Source organism: Chinchilla lanigera, unplaced genomic scaffold (assembly GCF_000276665.1).
Source record: "Chinchilla lanigera isolate Chin_1 unplaced genomic scaffold, ChiLan1.0 scaffold00096, whole genome shotgun sequence".
Lineage (NCBI taxonomy): Eukaryota > Metazoa > Chordata > Mammalia > Rodentia > Chinchillidae > Chinchilla > Chinchilla lanigera.
The window spans coordinates 7,773,705-7,796,624 of NW_004955497.1; the positions used below are offsets into that span (position 1 = coordinate 7,773,705).

At 40.0% G+C, this 22,920-nt stretch overlaps 1 protein-coding gene across 3 annotated transcripts in view; it reads right to left on the reverse strand.

Moving 5' to 3' along the window:
• The window catches only part of Flt1 (fms-related tyrosine kinase 1), a 178,429-nt gene that overhangs the window by 120,396 nt on the left and 35,113 nt on the right, over positions 1–22,920 (reverse strand). For all 3 annotated transcript variants that reach the window (XM_005406359.1, XM_005406358.1, XM_005406360.2), the window contains exons 4-8: positions 9,023–9,147; positions 4,819–4,981; positions 4,581–4,717; positions 1,793–1,967; positions 724–841 (exon numbers count right to left, since the gene is read on the reverse strand). In XM_005406359.1, the coding sequence (XP_005406416.1) occupies positions 724–841; positions 1,793–1,967; positions 4,581–4,717; positions 4,819–4,981; positions 9,023–9,147 (718 nt within the window). The remainder of the gene's footprint in view (positions 1–723; positions 842–1,792; positions 1,968–4,580; positions 4,718–4,818; positions 4,982–9,022; positions 9,148–22,920) is intronic.

The following is a 22,920-nucleotide window of genomic DNA, read 5'->3' on the forward strand; positions in this document are numbered from 1 at the left end:
AATGTAATGACTTACGCCAAAGATATTGATATTTAAAAGTAATTTAACAAAATGACTTCAGATGGTAAACAGATTACATTGTTTGAGATCAGATGTTGTTGTACTGATTTTTTTTTTAAATAGCTTAAGGAGTTTCTGAATATGCAACCTTCAAGCCAAAAAAACCATAATTAATTCAAAGAGGTCCACTTGTCCACCCCCACACATGAATAAGTTTTGTCTCTATTAATGTTTAATTTTAAAACAAGACTGGAACTTTCAACACAGCTGTATATAAAAGAATTATTTTTAGCATCCTCATTACAAGGGACCACTTCTTCTGAGTTAATAGAGCATGTTACACATTCGAGATGCTTCCTAGTTATTGCCCCACACGTTCCATTCAAAGAACGTTGACATCATAGGAAGGTCTGGAGATGCAGAACCTCAGTGCCGGCGAGGGACTGACTAAACTGAAATAAGCACTTATGAAAAAATATAAGGAAAAGAACCCGCAGCTCGTCTCATCCTGATGCGTTATTTCCCTTCCCCACCTGGCTGCCACCATCAGGAAATTATCACAGCCTAGCTGTCCAGTGCTGCCCAAGCAACTTCTCGCGATAGTTTTCTTAGGAATGTAAGCCATTGTTTTTTGTATCCTTGTATGAATGTAAGTCATAGGCTTTTGTATCTTCTACTTATAAAATATATTTTAAACAGCTTGGAAAATGACTGGGGTCCTACCATGTAACTTCTGGCCGAGGGAAGGCCTTCACTCTCATGGACAGCTGGTAGGACGGTTTGCCGGCTGTGGTCTCGTACACGTGCCTTTTCCGATGTTTCACAGTGATGAATGCCTTGTCTTTCAAAGGAGAAGCGATAAGAACGTTAAGAATAGAATATATAAACAAAACCTCACTGCCTCATTAAGGGAGGGCGCAATCAGTGATTAAATAGTCCGGAGTTACTGATGGAGCCTATCACTGGGCCTAAATGTTGATCAATGAATAAAATACTTTCAAAGCACCTTAAATGGGGAAATACTTTCAAATCAAATGGTAGCAAGTCCTGAGGACATAAAACATGGCAGGCCAATAGAGAACATCTGAAATAAACAGTTCACAACAATAAAAACTGGGGAATAGGTTTCTAAAAATCTACCTGGCCAAGAAGAGCGAGATGAGAGAAAGTCACTATGGACTCAAGTAATTTGATATCACAAATAATCTACAGACAGCCAAAAGGAAATAAAAGGCTTTTGAAGAACAGCCCCTTGGTTTTTGTTCTTCATACTGTTTTCTTTTTCAACAATGGATATAAATAAAGTTTTTTAGCATTTTGTTTATATAATTTGCATATTGGAATTAAGCAGCAATATAGGATTCCATGATAATAAAACCAGGGATAAAATAATATTAGTAATATTATTCTTAATTCTAAAATTAGTAATTCTAAAGAATTTATCATACCATATTTATATTTCTTTACGGTACTACTTGAAAAAAACTTTCTCAGGTGGTAAAGGTAAAATATCATCATTTTTTCTTGTGTTTATATGGAAAACGTAAGTGAAGAATTTCATAAACATGATCTCAGTTATTAAGCATAAGCTTCGGAAGAAATACTGTCCAAAAGCGTTAAAAGATCACTAAGTGTCATTACATTTCTCACAGTGGGGAGGAGAGAGCTACGGCAAAGTTGTATTCATAAATGACGGTGTAACTACTGACCGGAAGGTTGACTATTATTAGAACCCGAAGTCTGTAATGGCTACAAAACACGGCATGGTTAGCAACACTGAAGTATCACTTACCATACACACTCACGGAGGTGTTGGCAGATTTGAATGACGGTCCACTCTTCACCTCACAAGTATAAAGTCCCCTGTCATTTTCCTCAACTTTGTCAATAGTAAGAATACTGTAGAACACGTTGACATCGGGATCGCTTTTGTCAATGCGTTGCCTTATAGAAGCTCTTCCAGTTGCCTAGAAAGAAACATGCACGACAAATGTAGTAGAAGTAATTGTTCTTCAAGTTCGAGCATTTTAGTATTTCTCAGGTCATTATTTTAACAGCTGCTTCTTTTTTTAATTTTTTTTTTTTTTTTTTAATGCTAAGAAGCATATCAAACCTACCTAGAAATATTTGGAAACTACATCTTTGTCCAGAGGTACTTCAGCTTTGTAGCAAAATAGCGTTTATTTGGCACTTTATTTCTTCTGATGGATGTACATTATCTGGATTGTTTTTTCACAACCACTTAGGGAAACTGGCAGGATTACTGCTCTTTGGGCAATGAAGAACTAAAGGGACACAGACATTGGCCTAAGTAGTCCAGGAACCCAGGTATTCTGAATATGAATCTAGCGTTCTTCCTCCAGTATACCTACCTCGCTAAAGAGTAGCCTGCTCTCTAGCCATAGATATCATATCCAAACATGCAAGGTAATTGTTTTAGCGTCTGGCTTAATGACAGTGTTTCTCTTGCTAAATCACCATGAGAATTTCCTTTGCTGCTGCTGTAAGTAAAAAGGTGACTCCTGACCAGGCAGACTAACATGGAATACTCCTCATTCCATCACTTCACTATGTGAGCAATTCTTGACAACCTCTGCCAAGTTCTAATACATGGAACTGGGTATGCACACTCATGGGCCGGTGTAGTCCTTATCTGGGGGTTTGTGTCCAGTCTTTATCCAGGAAAGACCTAGGGAAAGCTCAATGCTCAGAAACCTGAACTGGGCCCAGGGACCCATTCCCATTTTCAAAAGGCGCAATGGCATTGCCTTCTCCTTAACTGCCCATTTTATAACACATAATGTGTCACTTCCTCCTTGCAGTGTTTTCCCATGGACTTGATAGTGGGTCACGCAAACAAGACTTTGGAAGCTGCCTGGACTTCTCTTTGGATTTTGAAGTTAGGTCTTCCATTTGCCAGGTTTAATAAACTTCACCCACCTATGTTTTTAATTCCTTGGTGGCACGGGCTATGTGTAAGGCCCTTTTCTTCAGTCTCAGCAGTGACCAGAGAGAAAAGTCAGCCACTGCCATTAAAAATCATTGAATTAGTTTCCTAACATGGCAGGCTGAGGCCTTCTGCAACTCTGTGTGGGTGTTACTTCTCCCTTTGTGAATGTTTTCTTCCCGAGTTTGAGTAACACTGGTACTGTTTCTGCCTTGGAAAACAATTTATCTTGTGTTTTACGGTTGCTTTGTCCAATTTAAATTAACATCAACCAAAACTTAAAATTCATTTCCTCAGTCAAGCTAGCCGTATTTCAAAGACTCATTTTCCATATGTGGCTAATGGTTATTTTATTGGCCGGCACAGGTACAAAATGTTTCCATTACAAAATATTCTATTGGACAGTAACATTTTAGGAAATTACCGGCATTCAGTAGACATGCTACAAATACCCTTATTCATAGCAACATTATTAACAGGACAAAAGTGTCTTCCCTTTTGGTATGTACTGCGAATATCTGATTTCTATCACAACCCAAGAAATACTACAATGAGTCGCAGCATTTTTATTTAAATGAAACAATACCATTTCCTAGAAAACAGCTTACAACTGATAGGTCCCTGTATCCCTCCTTGCAGGGTACTTTTTACATCTTTCTGTTGCTAAGTTATTCTGTTGCCTTGGCAAGAAATGTCAATAACGATACCTTGGGACTGATGTATTAATCTTTTGTGCTTTATTTATTATACATTAACTTGGTAATTGGGCAATCGCTATGACGTATCAAATGACTGTATTTGGAATATGCCACAGAAGTCAAAGTGACACTCAAGAAATAGGGATTATCTACTGTCAGAATTTTCTTGACAGTTTATCATAGTTTTCCCATCTATGCATTTTATTTTATTTCATTTTATTTTATTTTATTTTATTTTATTTTGCAGTACCAGGGATCGAACTCATGACCTTGTGCTTGCCAAGCAAGCGCTTGTCCTGCTGAGCTATATCCCTGGCCCTCCCCCATCTATACATTTTTAAAAAAGAATTGTTGTTTGTGAAGATATTGTATTTGAATAAGAACCTGATCAGTCTTCATTCTTCTCATTTTTCTGAAGGACAGAATCACGCCTTTGACATTTGACAGACAGAATACTGGATAGCCGGGCTGCGGTATCTTTTCCAAACATGCCCTAATCAGGAGCCTGACTGTCTCCTAGTACCTTAAATGAATGCGCCGGCAAAGACATCTTCCTGGAAAGTTGTTGTTATTACACGAGACGGTCTCTGCCTGGCATGTAGTGATACATTGCTCTCTCATCTCTAAATCCTAGAGCAGTGTTTCCAGAGATGAAACAATCCCTCTTCCCACCCAGAATCATGCAACAGAAGTAGCCGCCTGTACACTTCAAAACAAAACACGCAGACATCAAAAGACAGTACCTATGCCTGTCACATTCATGAAATGCCAGACAAAGAAAGCGCCCTATCCAAACCTGAAGCTTCCTTATTGATAAGCACTGCCACAGGAGCCAGAACTTTTCTGGGTTTTCTCCATCTCAAAAACCCAGTAGGGTTTCATTTGTTAAGCCTAAATAGCATTCTGTCAAACAAGTAGAAAAATGGGTTACTCACTTTACCAGGGTAATTCCAGGTCATCTCAACTCTCACGTTCAAGGCAGTCGTAGCCTTACAGTTGAGAGTAAGAGTCTGACCGCTGAGTAGTTTCACTTGGTTTGCTGGGGTTATTTCAACATGTATGATTGTATGGCCTACAAGTGTAAGAGAGAAAACATTTTATGCACCACAGATTCATCGGAGACAAGCCGTGGAGAATTGTGACTCAAGCTCATGCCTTTGGACCGTCACTTACTTTGCCGAAATGTGAGATAGCTTGTAGAATAATGATGATTGTTGATTGTTGTTTCACAGGTCAGAAGCCCTATTTCTCTGTATGTTGCATTTGATATTATGAAACCCTTCCTACTGTCCCAAATTATTCTTTTTCCATCAGGGACCAGCGTTGTATCTAGAAACTGAAAAGGAAGAGACACGCTTTATCAAAATCGTATTAGTGCTACAGCAATGCTGCCTCACTGGTCATTCACGCAAACATGATTTTCATTTTAATAGTATAGGTGAAAACTCGAGTCTTTGTCAGTGGCTCTTTAGTTTTCTTTGCATATAACAAGATATATTTTATATGATACATTACAATCATTATGGGAGCTTATCATCAGCCTTGGCAGTAAGCTGCACTCATCCAGGACTGAACTAGCTATCATGTCAGACTTCTCCTGGGAGCTTGCCACTCCTTGGCATCTGGGAATCTTCATGGTAAACTGGCCTGGTACTCTGTAGGAAAATAAGTTGGCAAGTTCCTCACTGGGGCTACCAGGCCATCCTCCTCTGTCTTCATCATCTAGAGCTTTTCATAACCCATCGCCTGTCTTCCTATTTTGCATGGCTTACTATTTTGCATGGCATTGTCTATAGTAACTTGTGGATCCTCCACAATTCCTAACATGAGCATGGCATTTGCTGGGGCTCCTCATTCTGAGAATCCTGGGGATCAGTTCTGCCACAGGGATCGGTTCTGCCTTGGGGAAGGGAAGCTCTGGCAGTAAAGCTCAAAGACCAAGATACTACTGTGAAAAAAACAAGCACAGTGACTGCACACTGAAGTAAGGAATGCATGAGTTACTTTTCTCTTTATACCTTCTTCCAACATCCAGGACTTTTCTTCTAGTTGTGCGAAGGATGGAATTCAGCTCTCACACTTCCTAGGCAAGCGCTCTACCACTGAGCTATACTCCCAGCGCCCAGGACTTAAGTTTTAAAAATTACAGTGTAAACACTCCACCTTGAGCTTTAACTTTATCAAGGGTCATTGCTCCATGACGGGCCAAGCTGAATTCCCCAGATGCCAGCTTGCCAGTCCATTTTTAGAGACAGACTCTCATTACCACTCTTACTTATTCTCCAGAAGAACAGAAAAGTAAAATAGATTACCTTTGCCCAACAGATTATAAAGGAAATGCCCAACATCCTTTAAGATGTGTCAGATCCTTTTGAAGAGTACACCTGCATCTCTCTCTCTTCACTTATTTATTCATAAATGAAGTTGTCCAGCTACATTTGTAACCCTGTGGCAGAAACTTCCAGTCTAAAGGTCATTAAGGGCTCTCTTCTGGTAAGTACGCCTGTGCTGGTACGTGTCACCACTGCTGCCTAGGTTTAGGCTGGATATATCCTGTTTATCCAGAACCAAAAGCAAATGAAGGCATCCTTTCATGTTTCAGTAAACCAGCATCCTACCTGTTAGCATCGGAATGCTTGCACTCAATGGGAGAAAAGAACCTTCTTTTCTAATTGGGCACAAACAGTTAAGGGGAAAACTTGGAAAAATATAAGTCAGGAACCAAAACGTACAATGCTTTAAAAGTCAGCAAAAATAGGCATGTGCCAAACCTAAAAAAATGCTTGCTGACACATTTCCTCAGCACAACTTAAAATCATGAACATTTCCTTCAAAGTGTTTTTAACTCCAATCCATCCACTACCTCACTAGTGCTGCTCCACTGACAAAGTGACTGTTTTTAGGGGATTTAGCTCAGGGGCAAAGTGCCTGCCTGGCAAGCGCAAGGTCATGAGTTCAGTTCCCGGTACCAGAGAAAAGCCAAAAAAAAAAAAAGTGACTATTTTTAGCTGACAGGCACAAAACTATAATTAGCTATGGCCACTGCTGTGTGTGTCATAGAGGCAGGGAGACTGACCCTCAAGACAAGGTTCCCGGCAGGGAGGGCCATCTCTAGCTGACCATGGTTCCACCAGAGCAAGCGTGGGGAAAGGAGAGGGACGGACGGGACAGTGGATCAGAAGAAAAGGACGATACAAAAAATGGAAAGAAAAGATGTTAACTTCATGTCAGCACAAACAATAGGTTAGGATATTTGCAGTATCTATACATGTCAAAACCAAACTTGCTGTTAGGATTTTACCCTTTGCTTGTCCTTATTATAAAAAATCGTGCATTGTAGCTGTTACGCAGTAAAAGAGAGTCAGTGGCTTCACCGTGCTGCAGTTGTTGAATGTTCCTGTGCCAGAAAGCCCGCCGGCAGGAGGCCTTGCATGAGTTTTCCTGTCTCTGTGGTTTTCCATGTTAATCAGGTAGCGATTTTTTTTTTTTTTTTTTTTTTTTTTTTTTTTTTTTTTTTTTTTGGTTTTTCTCCGGTACCGGGAACCGAACTCACGACCTTGCGCTTGCCAGGCAAGCGCTTTTGCCGCTGAGCTAAATCCCCAGCCCCTCAGGTAGCAATTATTATCTCCAACTAAGAGGAGTCAACACCACGGAGCTGAAAATATGACTTGCTAGCAAACCAAGAAATGAGTTAAATACATAATACTAATAACTGACCCTTGAATGAGGCTTGCTTGTCATGTGCCAGATGCTAATCTAAGTGCTTCCCGTATTGCCTCTTTGGCCTCCCGGTGACTGTGTGAGGTGGTACAGCTGTGCTCACCCCATTGCTAAAACTGGGGGAAGGAGGCGGAGAGGAGCTGGGTTACTTGCTGGTTTGCCAGCAGGTAGTGGCAGTGTGATGAGAATCCCGGGAGTGTGACACCAGCCTCTGCTCCGAGCCACTCCGGCTTCCTCCTGGACAAACTGAACCCCTGGAGAAGGGGACAAAGACTGGAAAGTCATGGTATTGGCTGTAATGCCCAGTGTGCCGGAAGTCCCTCAGCCCCTGAGAACCTCGCTTTGTTCTTGACCAGTTGAGCTTAACTCTTCCGGTGGCTCCCACTGATATCCAGCGATTTTATATTTTTCTAACAATGGCACACAGATGTGACAGAGCCTGAAGCCTGTCCCTAATGGACTATGTAGTAGGCTTCAGTCAAATTATCAACATAGGAGAGGGATGCAAAGGAGAAAGGGCGACATCTCGTCACACTTCAGGACTCTGGGTGCGTAGATGAGAACCACAGTTTCGACTTTCCCAGCTTCACTACCACCACTCCCTTCTTCAGCACCTGCTTTGTGGTCGATGGTGCGAGATGTGGGAGTTTTGTCTTGAAACCCTAAGCTCTCAGAATTTAGTACAGTTTTCCATATTGGGAATTTTTATCCATTCTTAGTCCTAAGCAGGTGTCATGGTACACACCTCTAATCCCAGCACTGGAATGGATGAGGGAAGAGGATTGCTGCAAGTTCGAGACCAGCCTGGGCTACATAGTGCATTCAAGACCAGCCTGAACTACACAGTGAGACCCCATCACAAAAACAAACAAAAACTTCTTAGTCCCAGTGTATTGTGTGTGTGTGTGTGTGTGTGTGTGTGTGTGTGTGTTGCTAGAGAATGCATCCAAGCCTTATGCATGCTAGACAAGCTCTCTACCACTGAGCTACATCCCAGCATTTCCAAAATTGTCTGGTGAATAAACTAGAATGTCACATTTTAGTTTTGTCTTTATTAGATTCTACCATGTGTATTTTCTTCCATATATACAATGTACAACATAATTTAAAACAACAAAGGAAAGCCTCATAGATGACTTTTTCTCTTTCTCTTTTTTACCTAAGAGGTTACAACTGGATGCCAGCAAGAGCTAAGGCTTTTGTCACCAGGAATTCCCCAACTCGAACAAGAGGTGATAGCTGCCGTGCATAAAGCAAATGCGTATCAGTGGCTGGAGGAGTGGATAGTTGTCTTCAGCAATAATCGGGACGAGCCATTCTGCCAAGTTACTAATTTGTATAAGCAGTAAAATTTGCTTTCCTCACAGTTTCAGACACTTGGATTTGTGACAATGAACGCAAATGTTCATGATTTTAGGTATTCGTATAGATTTATGCTTACAGCTAACTTCCATGTTATTCTATCAAAATAGACGCATGCCTATGCATGCATGGCTACAACTTCTAGCACTGCTCTCCTGTTGGAGAAGGATGTTATAGATAAGCCCACTGAGAAGCCCACATGTCTGTAAGGGAATTGTTCCAGGAGACAAGACGGTTAAATCACTATGTGCGTGTGTAGTAAGAGTATTCTGAGATGAGCACTGATAAATTTTACCTTTGTAAGAGTAACACTGATGTCAGGGGCTGAGACCCGGCAAGGAATGATGAGCTCCTCCCCTTCCTCCATACGTATTACTTCCGGTACATCACTGTGCATCTCTACGAAAGGTCTCTCTCTATCTGGATGAGAAAAAATTAAAAACACATAAATGACTGAGATATGAACATGGAGGCTCTATAGCTGGTGAGGTCACTTGGGTATTACAACACCTTCCCCTTGAAGTACATTTGCAGTCTTTGTCTCTGAATTTGATCCTCTGTGTTTCTGCCTGGAAAAAGGAACTTCTTTAAGAAAACCTCATTTCTTGACCTTCCATGGGATTGCCCTGATGCGCTACTAGGCAGTCGACATTTGCAGTACCCCTGAGAGCAAAAGAAGAACATTCTGGTAAACTTCTTACCCGCAGTTATGCCGAGTGCTACGGGAAACACCGTTCAGAGCCTTTGTGACAACTCAAAGGCCACAGTTGCGGTGACCAAAGTCAACTCTATTTGGAGAGTTAGCACTGTTGTAGAAAAGCAGCAAGTTAGAGATAGCACTAGCATTCGGATGACAGAGCATGCTTTAACAGATTTTCTAGGCCTTTTCTGGTAGACTATTTTGAATAAGAATGTCTGGGCTGCTTAGGGGAAAGCCAAGAAGCAGGAGAAGCAGAGTTGACAATTTCATGTGCATATTGGGTCTGTTTCTTTAGTATGGACTGCTTATCTACCAAGAGCAAAAACCAAGTGTGCAGAAGTGCCTACAAAGAGGTCTGGAAAAGGCTTTCAGTAATCACCAGAATTTCACCTTTCAAAGTATGGCATTCGGCCTTTCTCCGAGGCAAGGAAGATTCAGACAGCCTGTTCTGCTTCCCTGAGGAACCAGAGTGAACACTGGAACCTTGTAGAAACATTCGCACTGGCTACCCTGGCCCTCGCCCTCTAGAATCCACTGACATCCTTCAGGAGCCATCTCTTCAGGAGTCATTGAGTCCTGGTCTACCCTGCTTCCCCTGGGCTCCAGCCTTACATGTCCTGAGTAAGTTCTGTGTGAACTCTGTCCATGTGGACCTGAAAGAACCAAGCAGGTCCCCTGCTGCTTGCTGACCCTCTCTCAGATCCGTAGGTTAGGAAGATCATTCTGGATGCTGAGTGGAAAAGAAATTGTAAAAATAAAAAATAAAAAAAAAGCAGCAGGCAATAGTTGCCTAGATGGTGGCTATACTATTAAAGGTTGAGTTGTGCCCATCTCCCCAAAATACCACCACTAAGAGCAAAACAGCTGAAGCCCAAACTTCCCTATACTTCCAATGCGGCCTGACTGGGAAATAGAGTTGTTGCTAAGTAGAGCGGGTCCTGATTTGCATATGTACAGGAAGAAAACCATATAAAGACAAAGGCCAAGTTGGTGTAACATTTACAAGTCAAGTAATACCAGAGAGTGCAGGGACCACCGGAAGACTGTAAGAGACACACATTCAAAGAGGCCTGGTCCTGAACACACCTTGACTTCAGACAGTAGCATAGGAAAAAGACTAGAAACAAATCCACTCAGATGTTAACAGTGATTCTCTCTGGGTGGTAGCTTGGTGGGCTAGTTCCTAATTCACCTGCTTTTTTTTTTTTTGAATTTTAAAGAAGAAAAAAGATAAACCATGAAACCAAGGTCCAGAACAGGTCACTAATTCACCTTCTCATAGTTGTCAGTTTTTCTAGAATGATCATGTGTCATTTTATAATAATTTTAATTAGTAAAGTTAAATCTCAAATTATAAAGCACCATTCCTTTTGACTTGAGAAAAACTATACGTTGCATTTGATTTACTTTAGTTTTATTCTCTATAATAAAGTATTAACTGTCCCAGTTAATAAAGTTTTATGTTTATTGGGAATTCTCAATAGATGCAGAACATATGCAAATGAGAAAAGTCAATTAAATGGAGACAAGGATTCCTTCTCAGCATTAAATTCCTCTTCTAAATAAAGTTGCTAAGCTAGACACTCCGCTAGAGGCTACTGGGATTTGATCATTCCTTTCCTTCCTCCCTGAGTATATATTTTTATCTATTTTGTCAACTCCAAGGTAAACACAAACACCACGAAATGGTTTAATGCATTTAGCCAAGCTATAAATCTTTTATGTTTAAGTTACCGTGTCCTTAAATAACTATTTTCAACAAAGGACACTTGCATAAAAGTCCCTACAGGAAATGGTGAACATCGGCGTTGTCATTTCTAGGCTACTGAAATGCCAGTTCCAAATGAAAATAGAAAAGGCTAATTTAATGCGCCTTGGAGTTTTTTCCACTTGTCTCTTTGGATCCCCAAATGCTTGAATTTACTACAGCTATTGGCCTCTAAAAGCCAATTCCACTTTCAGTACTGGGTCCACTACCGTTATGTTCAAAAATGTCAGAATTTCAATGATTTGTGTCCATTCCAATACAACTTAAAAGATACCATTTGTATGCCAGTCAACAGTGACATAAATCCACCGCATTTGCAAATGAACTTACTTGGAGGTACGTACACACGCGCACACGCTCACGCATGCGCACACACAGTGTTCCCTGAGCTTATTAATAGTATATTTCCTCTGCAATTCGCCTTAAGGAAGGACTGAGAATAAACTTGCCTGACATAATACAAACACATTTTGTTTTGTAGGTCCACAGATACAGAGGAGGTCACAGTTCCACGAATATCACCAGTAAACCACTTACTCCTCCCGTAGGATACATTTGTCTTTGTCACAAAATTAAAAATGACCCTTAAACGCAGCCAGCACTGCAGAGTGGTTTCCTGCAACCAAATTGGCTGCTTGTCCAAAAACAGGAATGCCTGGCAAGCGTGAGGTACTGAGTCCGATTCCCGGTACCAAAAAACAAAAAAAAAAAAAAAATACAAAGGAAGAGCTGCTCCAAAGGCTGCCGGGCCTGCAGCTCAGACGGCCGGCGGGGACTCGTGCCAGCACACGGCCTCGGCAAGGTCACACTGCCCTCACCTCCCTGAACTCTGGGAGCTCCGGGCAGCGTCGGAAAGCTGGCAGCGAATATGAGGTTTTCTCACCCAGTGGGAGCTTCTGGGTTTTCACCCGTCCTTCCGGGCAACAAGTGGGCTCAGACCCAGGGAAAGATCAAGCAGGACCCTTGCTCAGAACGGAATTACGTCTACTTTTAAAACGTGTTTTTTCCTTTTGAAATCGGTAATCATGCTGGCACAAAACAGGCTCTCGGACAGAGGCTCCAACATGCTCTTCTCGTGCTGCTCCATTCCAGCTGGGCGTCCCAGGTTCAGAGTAAGTGCCTGATCCCCAAATTTAGGGGGCTTTTAATTTTTTTTTTTTTTTAAACTGGAAAAGTGGGGCTGGGGATTTAGCTCAGTGGCAAAGCGCCTGCCTGGCAAGTGCAAGGTCATGAGTTCGATTCCCGGTACCAGAGAAAAACCAAAAAACCAAAAAAAAAAACAAAAAAAAAAAAACAAAAAAAAAAACTGGAAAAGGGTTCAAGAGTAAACATCGTGTTTTCTAACACAAGTTTGTTTTTATGATTTTTTTTTCTCGATAAACTTTTTCCTGATTTCGTTCTCCTTTATTGTCATTTTCTCAAGCCCTGGTCATGAGGACTCATATTTATTTATTCTTATTAGTGGATGTTTGTAGTACATCATGATTCTGTTCCTTATGGGGAGTTTGTTCATGTACGTAGCACTTCTCAGTTCTTCTTCATCCCGTTCCTCCCCTTATGGTCTGTGTCCAGATGTCCTGTGCAGTTTCAGATGGCCTTTTACAGAGGTGGCTGAATCTACAGTGTGTGATTGATTGCTGGGGCAATGCTGGGATTATGGGGGCTGGCATTAATGGTGGGCGATTGCTGGATCACTCCACCGATTGGATTGGTACCACCCTAATCCCAGCAGCCTGGATAGAGTATAAAAATGGCAGAAAGACACTGTCAAGGGTCAGTTGTTGCTTTTGCTGTCTTCTGTCACCATAAACGGTTGCCCCTCTGCCATGTGCTACTCTGCCTTGGAGCCAGCCAATTATGGACTGAAACCTCTATAAACTGTGAGCTAAATAAACATTTCCTCCCTTAGCTTTCAGTGTTGGGTATTTTGTCTCAGCAGTGAGAGAAAAGTAACTACGACATCTCGTTACCCCCACCTTTCAACTCTTTGTTCCTTTTCCTTTTGCAAAAGATTTAGCTCCCTATTTCTTGTTTTATTTTGCTCTTTCCTTATATTTTGGATTTCTCTAGAGAGAAACCATGCAATGTTTAAGCTCATGTGTCTGATTTATTTCATTTAACATTATGGTTTCAAGGTACATCCATATTCTTACAAATGACTCAAGTTTATCCTTCTTTATGGCAGAGTAGTACTCCACTGTGTGTAAATACATTTACTTCATCCATCCATCTGTTGACAGATATATAGGCCACTTTCAAGAGTTAGCTATTATGAATTATGCTGCTATAAATATGGGTATGCATTTATCACTGTTAGGACAGTACCTACAAGTGGAATAGCTAGATCACATGGAATTTCTAGTTTTAATTTTTGGAGGAACCTCCATATAGATTTCTATAATGGTTATACCAGTTTATATGATGATCAACAATTTAGAATGGTTCAAATCAGCAACAATTTCTCATCATTGACAACTTCAAATCATCACATCTAAATCTAAAGCAAGGAAAAAGGAGAAAATAATAAACATTAGAGTGGAAACTAATGAAAGAGAATAGAAAAACAGCAGAGAAAAGCAGTAAACCAAAAGCTAATTTTCTGCAACGATGAACACCACTGACAAGCCAGACAAGCCAAGAGATTAAGAGAAGATTCATATTACTAGACTCAAAAGTGAAACAACAGACATTACTAAAGTCAAAAGTGTTACACAAGATTATAGTAGTATGTCAATAACTTAGACAACAGATGAAACAGACACATTCCTGAAAAGACACAGGCTACCTGAGTGAACTCAAGAAGAAACAGATGTCCCAGACAGACCTAAAACAAGAGATTGAATTAGTAATTTAAAAAAAATACCCACAAGGAAAAGCCAACCCCTAGACAGCAAGTGAATTCTACCAAACTTAAAGCGCTAATACCAACTCTTCATAAAGTTTCCCAAAAAGAGAAGTTGAGGAAGAATTCCTGAACTCATTCCATGAAACCATTATTACTCTGATGCAAAACCAAAGATATCACAGGAAAACTAAAGACCAATATCTCATGCATATGGAAGCAAACACACACATGCACGCACACACATAGACACATTAAATACAGAAACATATAAAAAGTAGTATACATAAAGACCAAATGGGGGGCTGGGGATTTAGCTCAGCGGCAAAAGCGCCTGCCTGGCAAGCGCAAGGTCGTGAGTTCGGTTCCCGGTACCGGAGAAAAACCAAAAAAAAAAAAATATATAATATATATAAAGACCAAATGGGATTTGTTTCCGGAATACAAGAAGACTGGTTCAACATCTACATATCAATGTAATTAATATATCATATCAATAGAACAAAAACCCCAAACCACATGATTATCACAAGAGATACAGAAAAAGCACTGAAAACAATTTAATTCTTCCAAAATAAAAACATTCAGCAAGCAGTAGAATGGAACATTCTCAATCTGATCAATGTTGTCTCCAAAAACCACAGTTAACATTATACTTATTGGATGTTTTTCCTTTAAGCTCAAGAATAAGACAGGGTTGTTTACTACCATCACCGCTATTCCACAGTATAGGAGGGAGGTTAGCCAGGTCAATTAAGGAGTTTTTAGAATGGCTTTCCAGACTGGCAAGATAAAAATGGTACAGCTACTTTGGGATACAGTCTGTATTTTCAGATGACATGGTTTTGTGTGAAGAAAATCCTAAGGAATCCACTAAAGAGTATTAGAACTAATACTTAAGTTCAGCAAGATTTCAGGGCACAAGAGCAATATACAAAAACAAATTATACTTCTCTATTCTTGCAGTGGACACTCTGAAAGTGAAATTATGAAAAGTCAATTTGTCATAGCATCAAAAAGATAAAAGTACTTAGGATTATATTTAACAAAAGAAGTACAAAAATTATACTGTGATTTTTTTTTTTTTTTGTCTTTTTGAGACAGGGTCTTACTATGCAGTTCAGGGTGGCCTTGAGCTCACTTTGTAGCCCAGGCTGGTCTTAAACTCACAACGATCCTCCTGCCTCAGCCTCCAGAGTGCTGGGATTACAGGCATGCACCACCACGCCTGGCCAAAAATTATACTTTGAAAAGTACAAAACATTATGGAAAGAAATAAATGTCTAAATAAATGAGAAAACATCCCATATTCATGAATTGAAAGACAATATGAAATGTTAGTGTCTCAAACTGATCTACAAATTCAATTAAATCCCTATCAAAATCCCAGCTAATATCTTTGTAGAAATAAACAATGTGATTCTTAAATTAATAGAATTTCAAGAGACCCAGAATAGACAAAAATAATATTGAAAAAGACAACAAATGTGGAGAACTGAATACCCGTTGATTTCAAAGCTAACACTACAAGCAACATGATTAAGACAGTATGGTATTAGCATAAGGACAGCACTGGGAATTCAGACACACATCCATATATTTATGGTCAACTGATTTTCAGAAAGACCATTCAAGGGTTGAAAGACTATAATCCTTTCAACAGATGTTGCTGGAATAACTCCACATGTGAAAGAATGGAATTAGGCCCTCACATTATACGATATACAAATATTAACCAAAATTGACCAAAGATGTAAATGTAAGAGCTAACTATAAAATTCTTAGAATAAGCAGAGGTAAATCTTCATGGTCTCAGATTTGGCATCATATTATTAAATGTGATACCAAGAGCATAAGTAACAGTTAGAAAAATTAGACCTCATTAAAATTAGAAACTTTTGTGCTTCAAAGGATACAACCTAAAAAATAAATTATAATGTGAAGAATGGGAGAAAATATTTGTGAATGATATATTTGCTAAGGCACTTCCATCTAGAATGTATATATTTATATATCCAGAATATATTTTTAAAATATAAAATATATACTTATTTATATTCTGAATTTAAAAATACATACTTATTTAGAATGTATAAAAATCTAGGTATATGTTATGTGTATTATACTTAATATATTTAGACATAAAATATATTTATGATATATAATTTTATAAAATAAATTCAAGAATTCTAACAACTCTAATTATAAAGGGAAGTAACTTAATTAATGGGAAAGGGCTCTGAACTGACATTTTTCCAAAAATAAGAGATTATTCAACATCATGAGCCCTCAAGGAAATGCTAATCAAAATCATAATGCTACACCACTAGACACCCACTAACCGGGCTGCCACAAAACAGAGAGAGAGAAAGAGAGAGAGAAAGAGAGAGAGAGAGAGAGAGAGAGAGAGAGGGAGAGAAACAAGTATTCTCAAGGATGTGGACAAATGCAAACCCACTTTCCTTTTGATAAGAATGTAAAATAGTGAGGTCACACTGGGCTATAGTCTGGGAGTTCCTCCAAGGGTGAAACAGTTACCATGTGACCCAAAAGTGCTACCCCTAGTTATCTACTCAAGTGAATGAAAACTTACATTCACAGAAAAGTTTGTATACAAGGTTTACTGAAGCATTATTTAAAGTCGCCAAAAAGCAGAAACAACTCAAATGCCTAACAAGTAATAAAGAGATAGATAAAATATGGTGTATCTATACAGTAGAATATTATTTAGCAATAGGAAGGAATGAAGGACTGATACATAATACAACATGGACAAGCCTCAAAATAGTATGCTAAATAAAAGAAGTCAGTCACAAAAGATCATATGTCCCATGGTTCTGTTTATATGAAATATACAGAGAGACAGAAAGTACACTGATGGTTCCTTAGGGGTGGAGAAATATGCAGAGGGGGAAAGTACAGAGGGTATGAGGTTTCTTTTTGCCATAATGAAAGGCTCTAAAATTGATTGTTATGAGAATGATTGCATGTTCCTGGAAATATGATAAAAATCATTGAGTTTTATATTTTCAGTAGGTGAGTTTTGTGGTATGTGAGTTATAGCTCAGTAAAATTTATTTTGAAAGAAAACAGAGCTTTGGGCTCTCTCTTAGGAGGAGTGACCTGCTCTTTTCAAGCTGGAATGGCTCCTGGCGATCATCTATGGCTCCTCACCCCAGGATCCTTACAACCCTCCTCTCTCATCCCCATCACATTCAGACCGGGCCGCCCACAAAAAGTGAAATTTTCCCCTGTGCCAAAGACATCATGTTTCTAAACACGTCCTTCCATTATTCCTGGCAGCCCCAGGTCAGCAGTGAGCACAGTGAAACACGTCTGCCTTCGTTTAGATGAAGTTGCTTAGTCGGTATTTCCTAGTGAGTTATCATGAGTGTACGACTGAGTATCATAAACACCTCAGCTATTATTTACCAGCTGAAAACACAGCCATGGTCATCAGTACTGGATGCTCAGCTTCCAGATTCAAAAGTGATAAAAAAAAAAAAAAAAAGAAGAAGAAGAAATCTCGCTGAGCTTGACCTACAATATCACCTGCAAGAGTCTGCCCTTGGAACAAATACTTGTAGCTTACACAAGTAAAGCAAGGTAAATGCAGAAAAGCTATTGTGTTTCAGCCTGAAGTGCCAGCCTATTAAGAAACAGACCTGTGTGCTATAAAACAAGCAATACCTCTGTCTACCAAAGCTCTTTCCCTAAAACATACCTTCAGCGAAAGACATGGTTTATGTCTGTCCTTTGAAGCTTGACTGCATCATTTAAAACAGTGCACTGAATAGCAGAAGGAGAGCAAAGGAGAAGAGGTAGACCAGAAGGACAGCAGCCTCCCCCCCTTTACTCTTGCATCATCTGTGAAGTTTGCTTCTTGGCATGTGGGCTCCAGCAGGGCATCAGGATAACTGATCCTCTCAATCCACTGACCAGAAGAGGGTGGTCATACAGCACACAGTCAGCGGATATTTATGGAGAAGATAGATGAGGCAGAAAAAAGGGGAAAATCAGAACACATTATACATGCACCCCTGTGCATGAAACCTACTGTGGGGACTTAAAGTCCTCACAGCCTAGCTAATTGGACACTCATGTGTACCCATGTTCATGTTGATTAGAGGTAAAAGTACTAAACGTTCCCTCAAAGGTGAAGCATTTTTAAAAGTTACAGCCAAGATCTAAATAAACTACTAGTTGGAGATCCTAGCATGAGTGGAGACTTGATGAACCCTACGGTGAAGAAAGTCATGGCTTCCGTGTGCCCCGGGAATGCACCCAAATCTACGAGGCTCATCTGTGTCCTCCAGGAATACTGAGTTCAACCAGCTCCTCACCTTGATCTCCTCTGAGGCAACCCAAAGGGGAAAGACGAAGGAGGAAGAAAGAGGAATGTGGAGAAGAATGGGAAGAGGAGAGAGGGAAGGAAATGAAACACAAATGGAGAAAAGCACAAAAAGCACAACACTTCAATGAGCTACTATAACTCTTCCATTGCCGAGAGTTTTGGTCTCGTCCCAAGTTCTGTGATTCCTTGCACTGCTGAGTGATAAAGTGTGAAGGGACTAGAAAGATATCCTGATACTCCTCTAATAAGGAAACTGAGGCCCAGAGAGGACAGACATCCCACGAGCACAGGAAATAATATTAATAGCTGAACCAAACCAAACTAAATTCAGGCTTCCTTATCCTGTACCAGTCTCTCTCTACCACATAAAAATCTGATCTTGACACTGCTGCATGACTCAGGACCGACAATTATATCTTCAGTTATCCACACACAATTGGAGAAATGATGGCCCAGAGACAGGAGTAACATGGAACGCTGACAAAACCTAGCCGTGCGGAACAACAGAATGGTAAGTTCCACAATTTGAACCTAGCTCACATCACAAGTCCCCTTCTCAGCTTTCTCTGCTGTAAGGTACTAGCAACTCCACGAGAGCCTCTATAATGACTACCTCCAAACTAACAGCCAAGTGAGAATATGCCCTGATGCATAGAGGTTACAGAGGGAATTCTCCCTCAAGTTCAGGTCAGAATTCTCACAAGCTGGGACATCGGGTTCTCCGAGAGCTGCCTCCATGTGTTGCATCCACCAGGACAGTGTTCCCTTCATAGGCAAGTGCAGAGGAAGCGCGGAGCCAGGTTCTGTGGAGGGGGCTACACGGATGGTCTCTGCTACTACGGGACTCCGGGTTTCAACTTCACCATCTAGAACGTGGGACAGGCAATGTCCTATTCCTAGACTCATGATTTGTTTTGCATTCATTTCCAGTGTCCATGCTAGGCATATCATAATGACGTTTCTCCAGGGACCCCGCAAGCTAGTGAGATGAGTGGAAGAACCACTAGAGGCTAGACTGGAGGAGCCATAGCAGTGTTGGGGGTTGCTGTATGTGAAAAGGGGCAGCCCCCGCTTCCTGTCGCCAACAGTGGCCAAGTCAGAGTGTAAGCCAGTGAGGCTAGTGTTTCTAGTTTTTAAAGCACATAAGAAATCGGATTTTTCTCTCTTCCAGTTATTAAATATTGGCAGTTAAAAGTACTGTGCCTGCCAACCAGCCTGAATCTGGTGTTCACACTTCCGGTTTGCAGTCTTGCACCGCACATAGAAGTGCAAGGAAGCCAGGGTAGGAGCTGGAACAAGGACATATTGGGAAGGCCAGGGGCCTCAGGACCAATCAGACCTGGACCCAAAACCCGATTTAATCACATACCAAGTATACAACCTCAGACATAGTGCTGAATTTCTCTAACTTTTCTGTAAAAGACTGATAATAGAATTCAGCTCATTGGGTTGTTGTGAAATTAGCTGAGCCAGAAATCAATGAATGATAGTGACATGCACAGGGTATTTAATGAATGTCAGGAGTAGACAGGTCTGAAGGTATCATCTTATCAGTTGATTCCAAGTTTGGATAGCTTTAGAGTTGAGAAAGGTTTCCTTACCAAGCTGAAATCTGCCTTTCTTGACTTCTGTTCTTAGACAGTTCTTCTGCCAGCTAGGAGTATAAATTTGAAGTCTAAATCTCTTTCACATAGGAGGTAATCACACCTCTGCCTTCTATTTTCCCAGTCAGTTATTTACTTTTTAAAATAACCATTTCACTCCCTTCAGTTGTTCTTGCCAAGGAAAATAATAAAATGATCCAGTTACTTAGTACTTGTAACCCTATGAGGCAAGTACCCATTTTACATATAATAAAATAAACTTTAAAGGGGTTGTGTAGTTTGCTTTGGAAATCCTATGTTCATTTTTTCCCTTGAGGTGAAAACTAAACAGTAGGACTAGTATCATCTTTATTATGGGCACTATATATTTATTAATGCAGCCCAAGACTAGATTCATTTTCTTAGTGATTGAAGCAGTTCAGCTGAGAGCCTAAACTCCTCCCCAGGTATGCCTTGTCGGCCACAGCTGACAGCCAAGAACAAGAAAAAGAGAAGGCTATCCCCTCTCATCCCTGTTCAACACTGTGCTGGAAGCTGAACTAATGGAGTAGATCATGAGGAGGTGATGACTATATACAGACTGGAAAAGAAAAAAAAAAACCAAACTAACATTGTTTGCACATAATGTGGTCACCTACATAGAAAATCCACAAGAATCAACAAAAAATTCCTGCACGTAGTAAGTGAATATGGAAAAGTTGCAGAATACAAAGTCAATATACAAAAGTCATTTTTTTTCCTGTATACCAGGAATAAAGAAGTATAATTTCAAATTTTAAATGACACTATTTTAGACTAGCACTCCCCAAAATGAAATACTTGGGCATAAATCTAACAAAATATGACAAGGATCTATACATATGAGAAATACTACACAACCATTATGAGAAAATCAAAGAACTAAACAAGTGAAACGATATTGCATGTCCATAAAAACACTCAATACTGTCAAAATGTCAGTTTTTCCAAACTTTACAACTTAATCTATAGATTCAGGGCAATCCCAATCAAAATCCCAGAGGTTATTTTATGGATTTTAATAAATTGATTCTAACATTTAGGTGGGGAGGCAGAAAATCCATTATCTAAGGAGACAGAGAAAAGTGGAGAAGTATAACCCAATCTCAAGACTTAATGTAAGCGGACAGTAATCAAGACAGTGGTATTGGGAAAAGAATCAATTAGTCCAGTGACAGAGAACAGAGAACTCAGAAATAGACTCACACAAATATAGTAAGCTGGTCTTTGACAAAGGGGCAAATGCAGTTCAGTGGGTCAAAGACAGTCTTTTCAACAAATGGTGCAGGAACGAGACATGAGCATGCAATAAAAAAAGTGTAGACACAAACCTTACACTCTACAAAAGTTAACTCAGAATGGATCATAGACCTAGACGTAAAACTCAAAATTATAAAACTTCTAGAATGTAAAAGGAAACCTAGGTAATTTGGGTAAGGCAATGACTTTTTAGATAAAATATCAAAGGCACAACCCATAAAAGAAAGAATGGATAAGCTAGACTTCATTAAAATTAAAAACTTCTGCTCTACCAAAAGCAATATCAAGAGAATAAGACAACAAAGCAAAAGCTGGGGAAGAAATCTACAAAAAGCACAACTGATAAGGAACCATTATCAGAAATACAAAATATTGGGGTTAGGGATGTAGTTCGGTGGCACAGGGCTCTCCTGGCAAGTGCAAGGCCCTCAGTTAGATTCCTCGCACCAAAAACAAAAACAAAAACAAACAAACAAAAAAACAAATATTCTCTCTCTTTCGAAACTCAACAATAAAAAACTATTCAAAAATGGACCCAAAACTTTAGCAAGTATCTTATCAAAGACATGTAAAATGGCAGATAAACATGAAAGATGTTCTGCATCATGTCACAGAGATACGCAAACTGAGTGGATATCACTACACGCCTGCTAGAATGTCACAGTCCCGAATGCTGACATCAAATGCTGGTAAAGATATTAAACGTGGAGGAACCTTAAGTGCGTATTACTAAATGAAAGAAGCCAATGTGAAAAGGCTGCATACTGTGTGGTTCCAACTATATGAATTCTAGGAAGTAAAAAAAAAAAAAAAGTGCAGTAATCGCCAGGAACTGGGATCTGGAGGATTTTCTGCACTGTGGAAATACTGTGTATGATACTATAACGATGGGTCCCATGTCATTATACATCTGTCTAAACTCACTGACAGCACAACACAGTGAACCCCTGTGAAATGTGGACTTTGGGTGGTTATACTGTTTCATTGTAGACTCTTTAGTGGTAGCAAATGTACTGCTATGGTAGGTAAGGCTGGTAACAGGGAGGCAGGCGATATATAGGTTATCTCTGTATGTTCCTCTCAGTTTTACTGAGACCCTGGAACTGACCTATGGAAAACACACACACACACACACACACACACACACACACACACACACACGTGCTACCTGATAGGGCTGTTGTGCAAAGTGCTTAGCAGACGTCCAGCTGGGTAAGACCTACCCAAATGTTAGAGATTATTCTTAAGCAATTTCTCCAAAGTCAGAGACCAAAAAGGTATCAGAACAGGAATTTGAAAACAAACCAAAGCCCAGGTTATATTGTTTCAACTGTAGCTTATTAATTGATATTTGATGAAGGAAGGAAGGAAGGGAGAGGTATTTATGACTTTAATAAGCCACAGATTTTGAGTAGTACAGTTAGCTAGGGTTGCTACTAAACCTAACTCCGCAAAAATGCATCCAATGGCTGAACACCAATTATTTTAAATAGTAAAAGACAATTGGAGAGTGTTAGAACTACAGTGACCATAAAGAAAAAAGATCACCTCATAATCTGAACATTGTTAAAGTTACGAAGTGTCAGAAACTTAAAGCCTGTTCAACTTAAGGGGACTTTTTTCTGAAAAAGTCCCTTGCTCATTTTT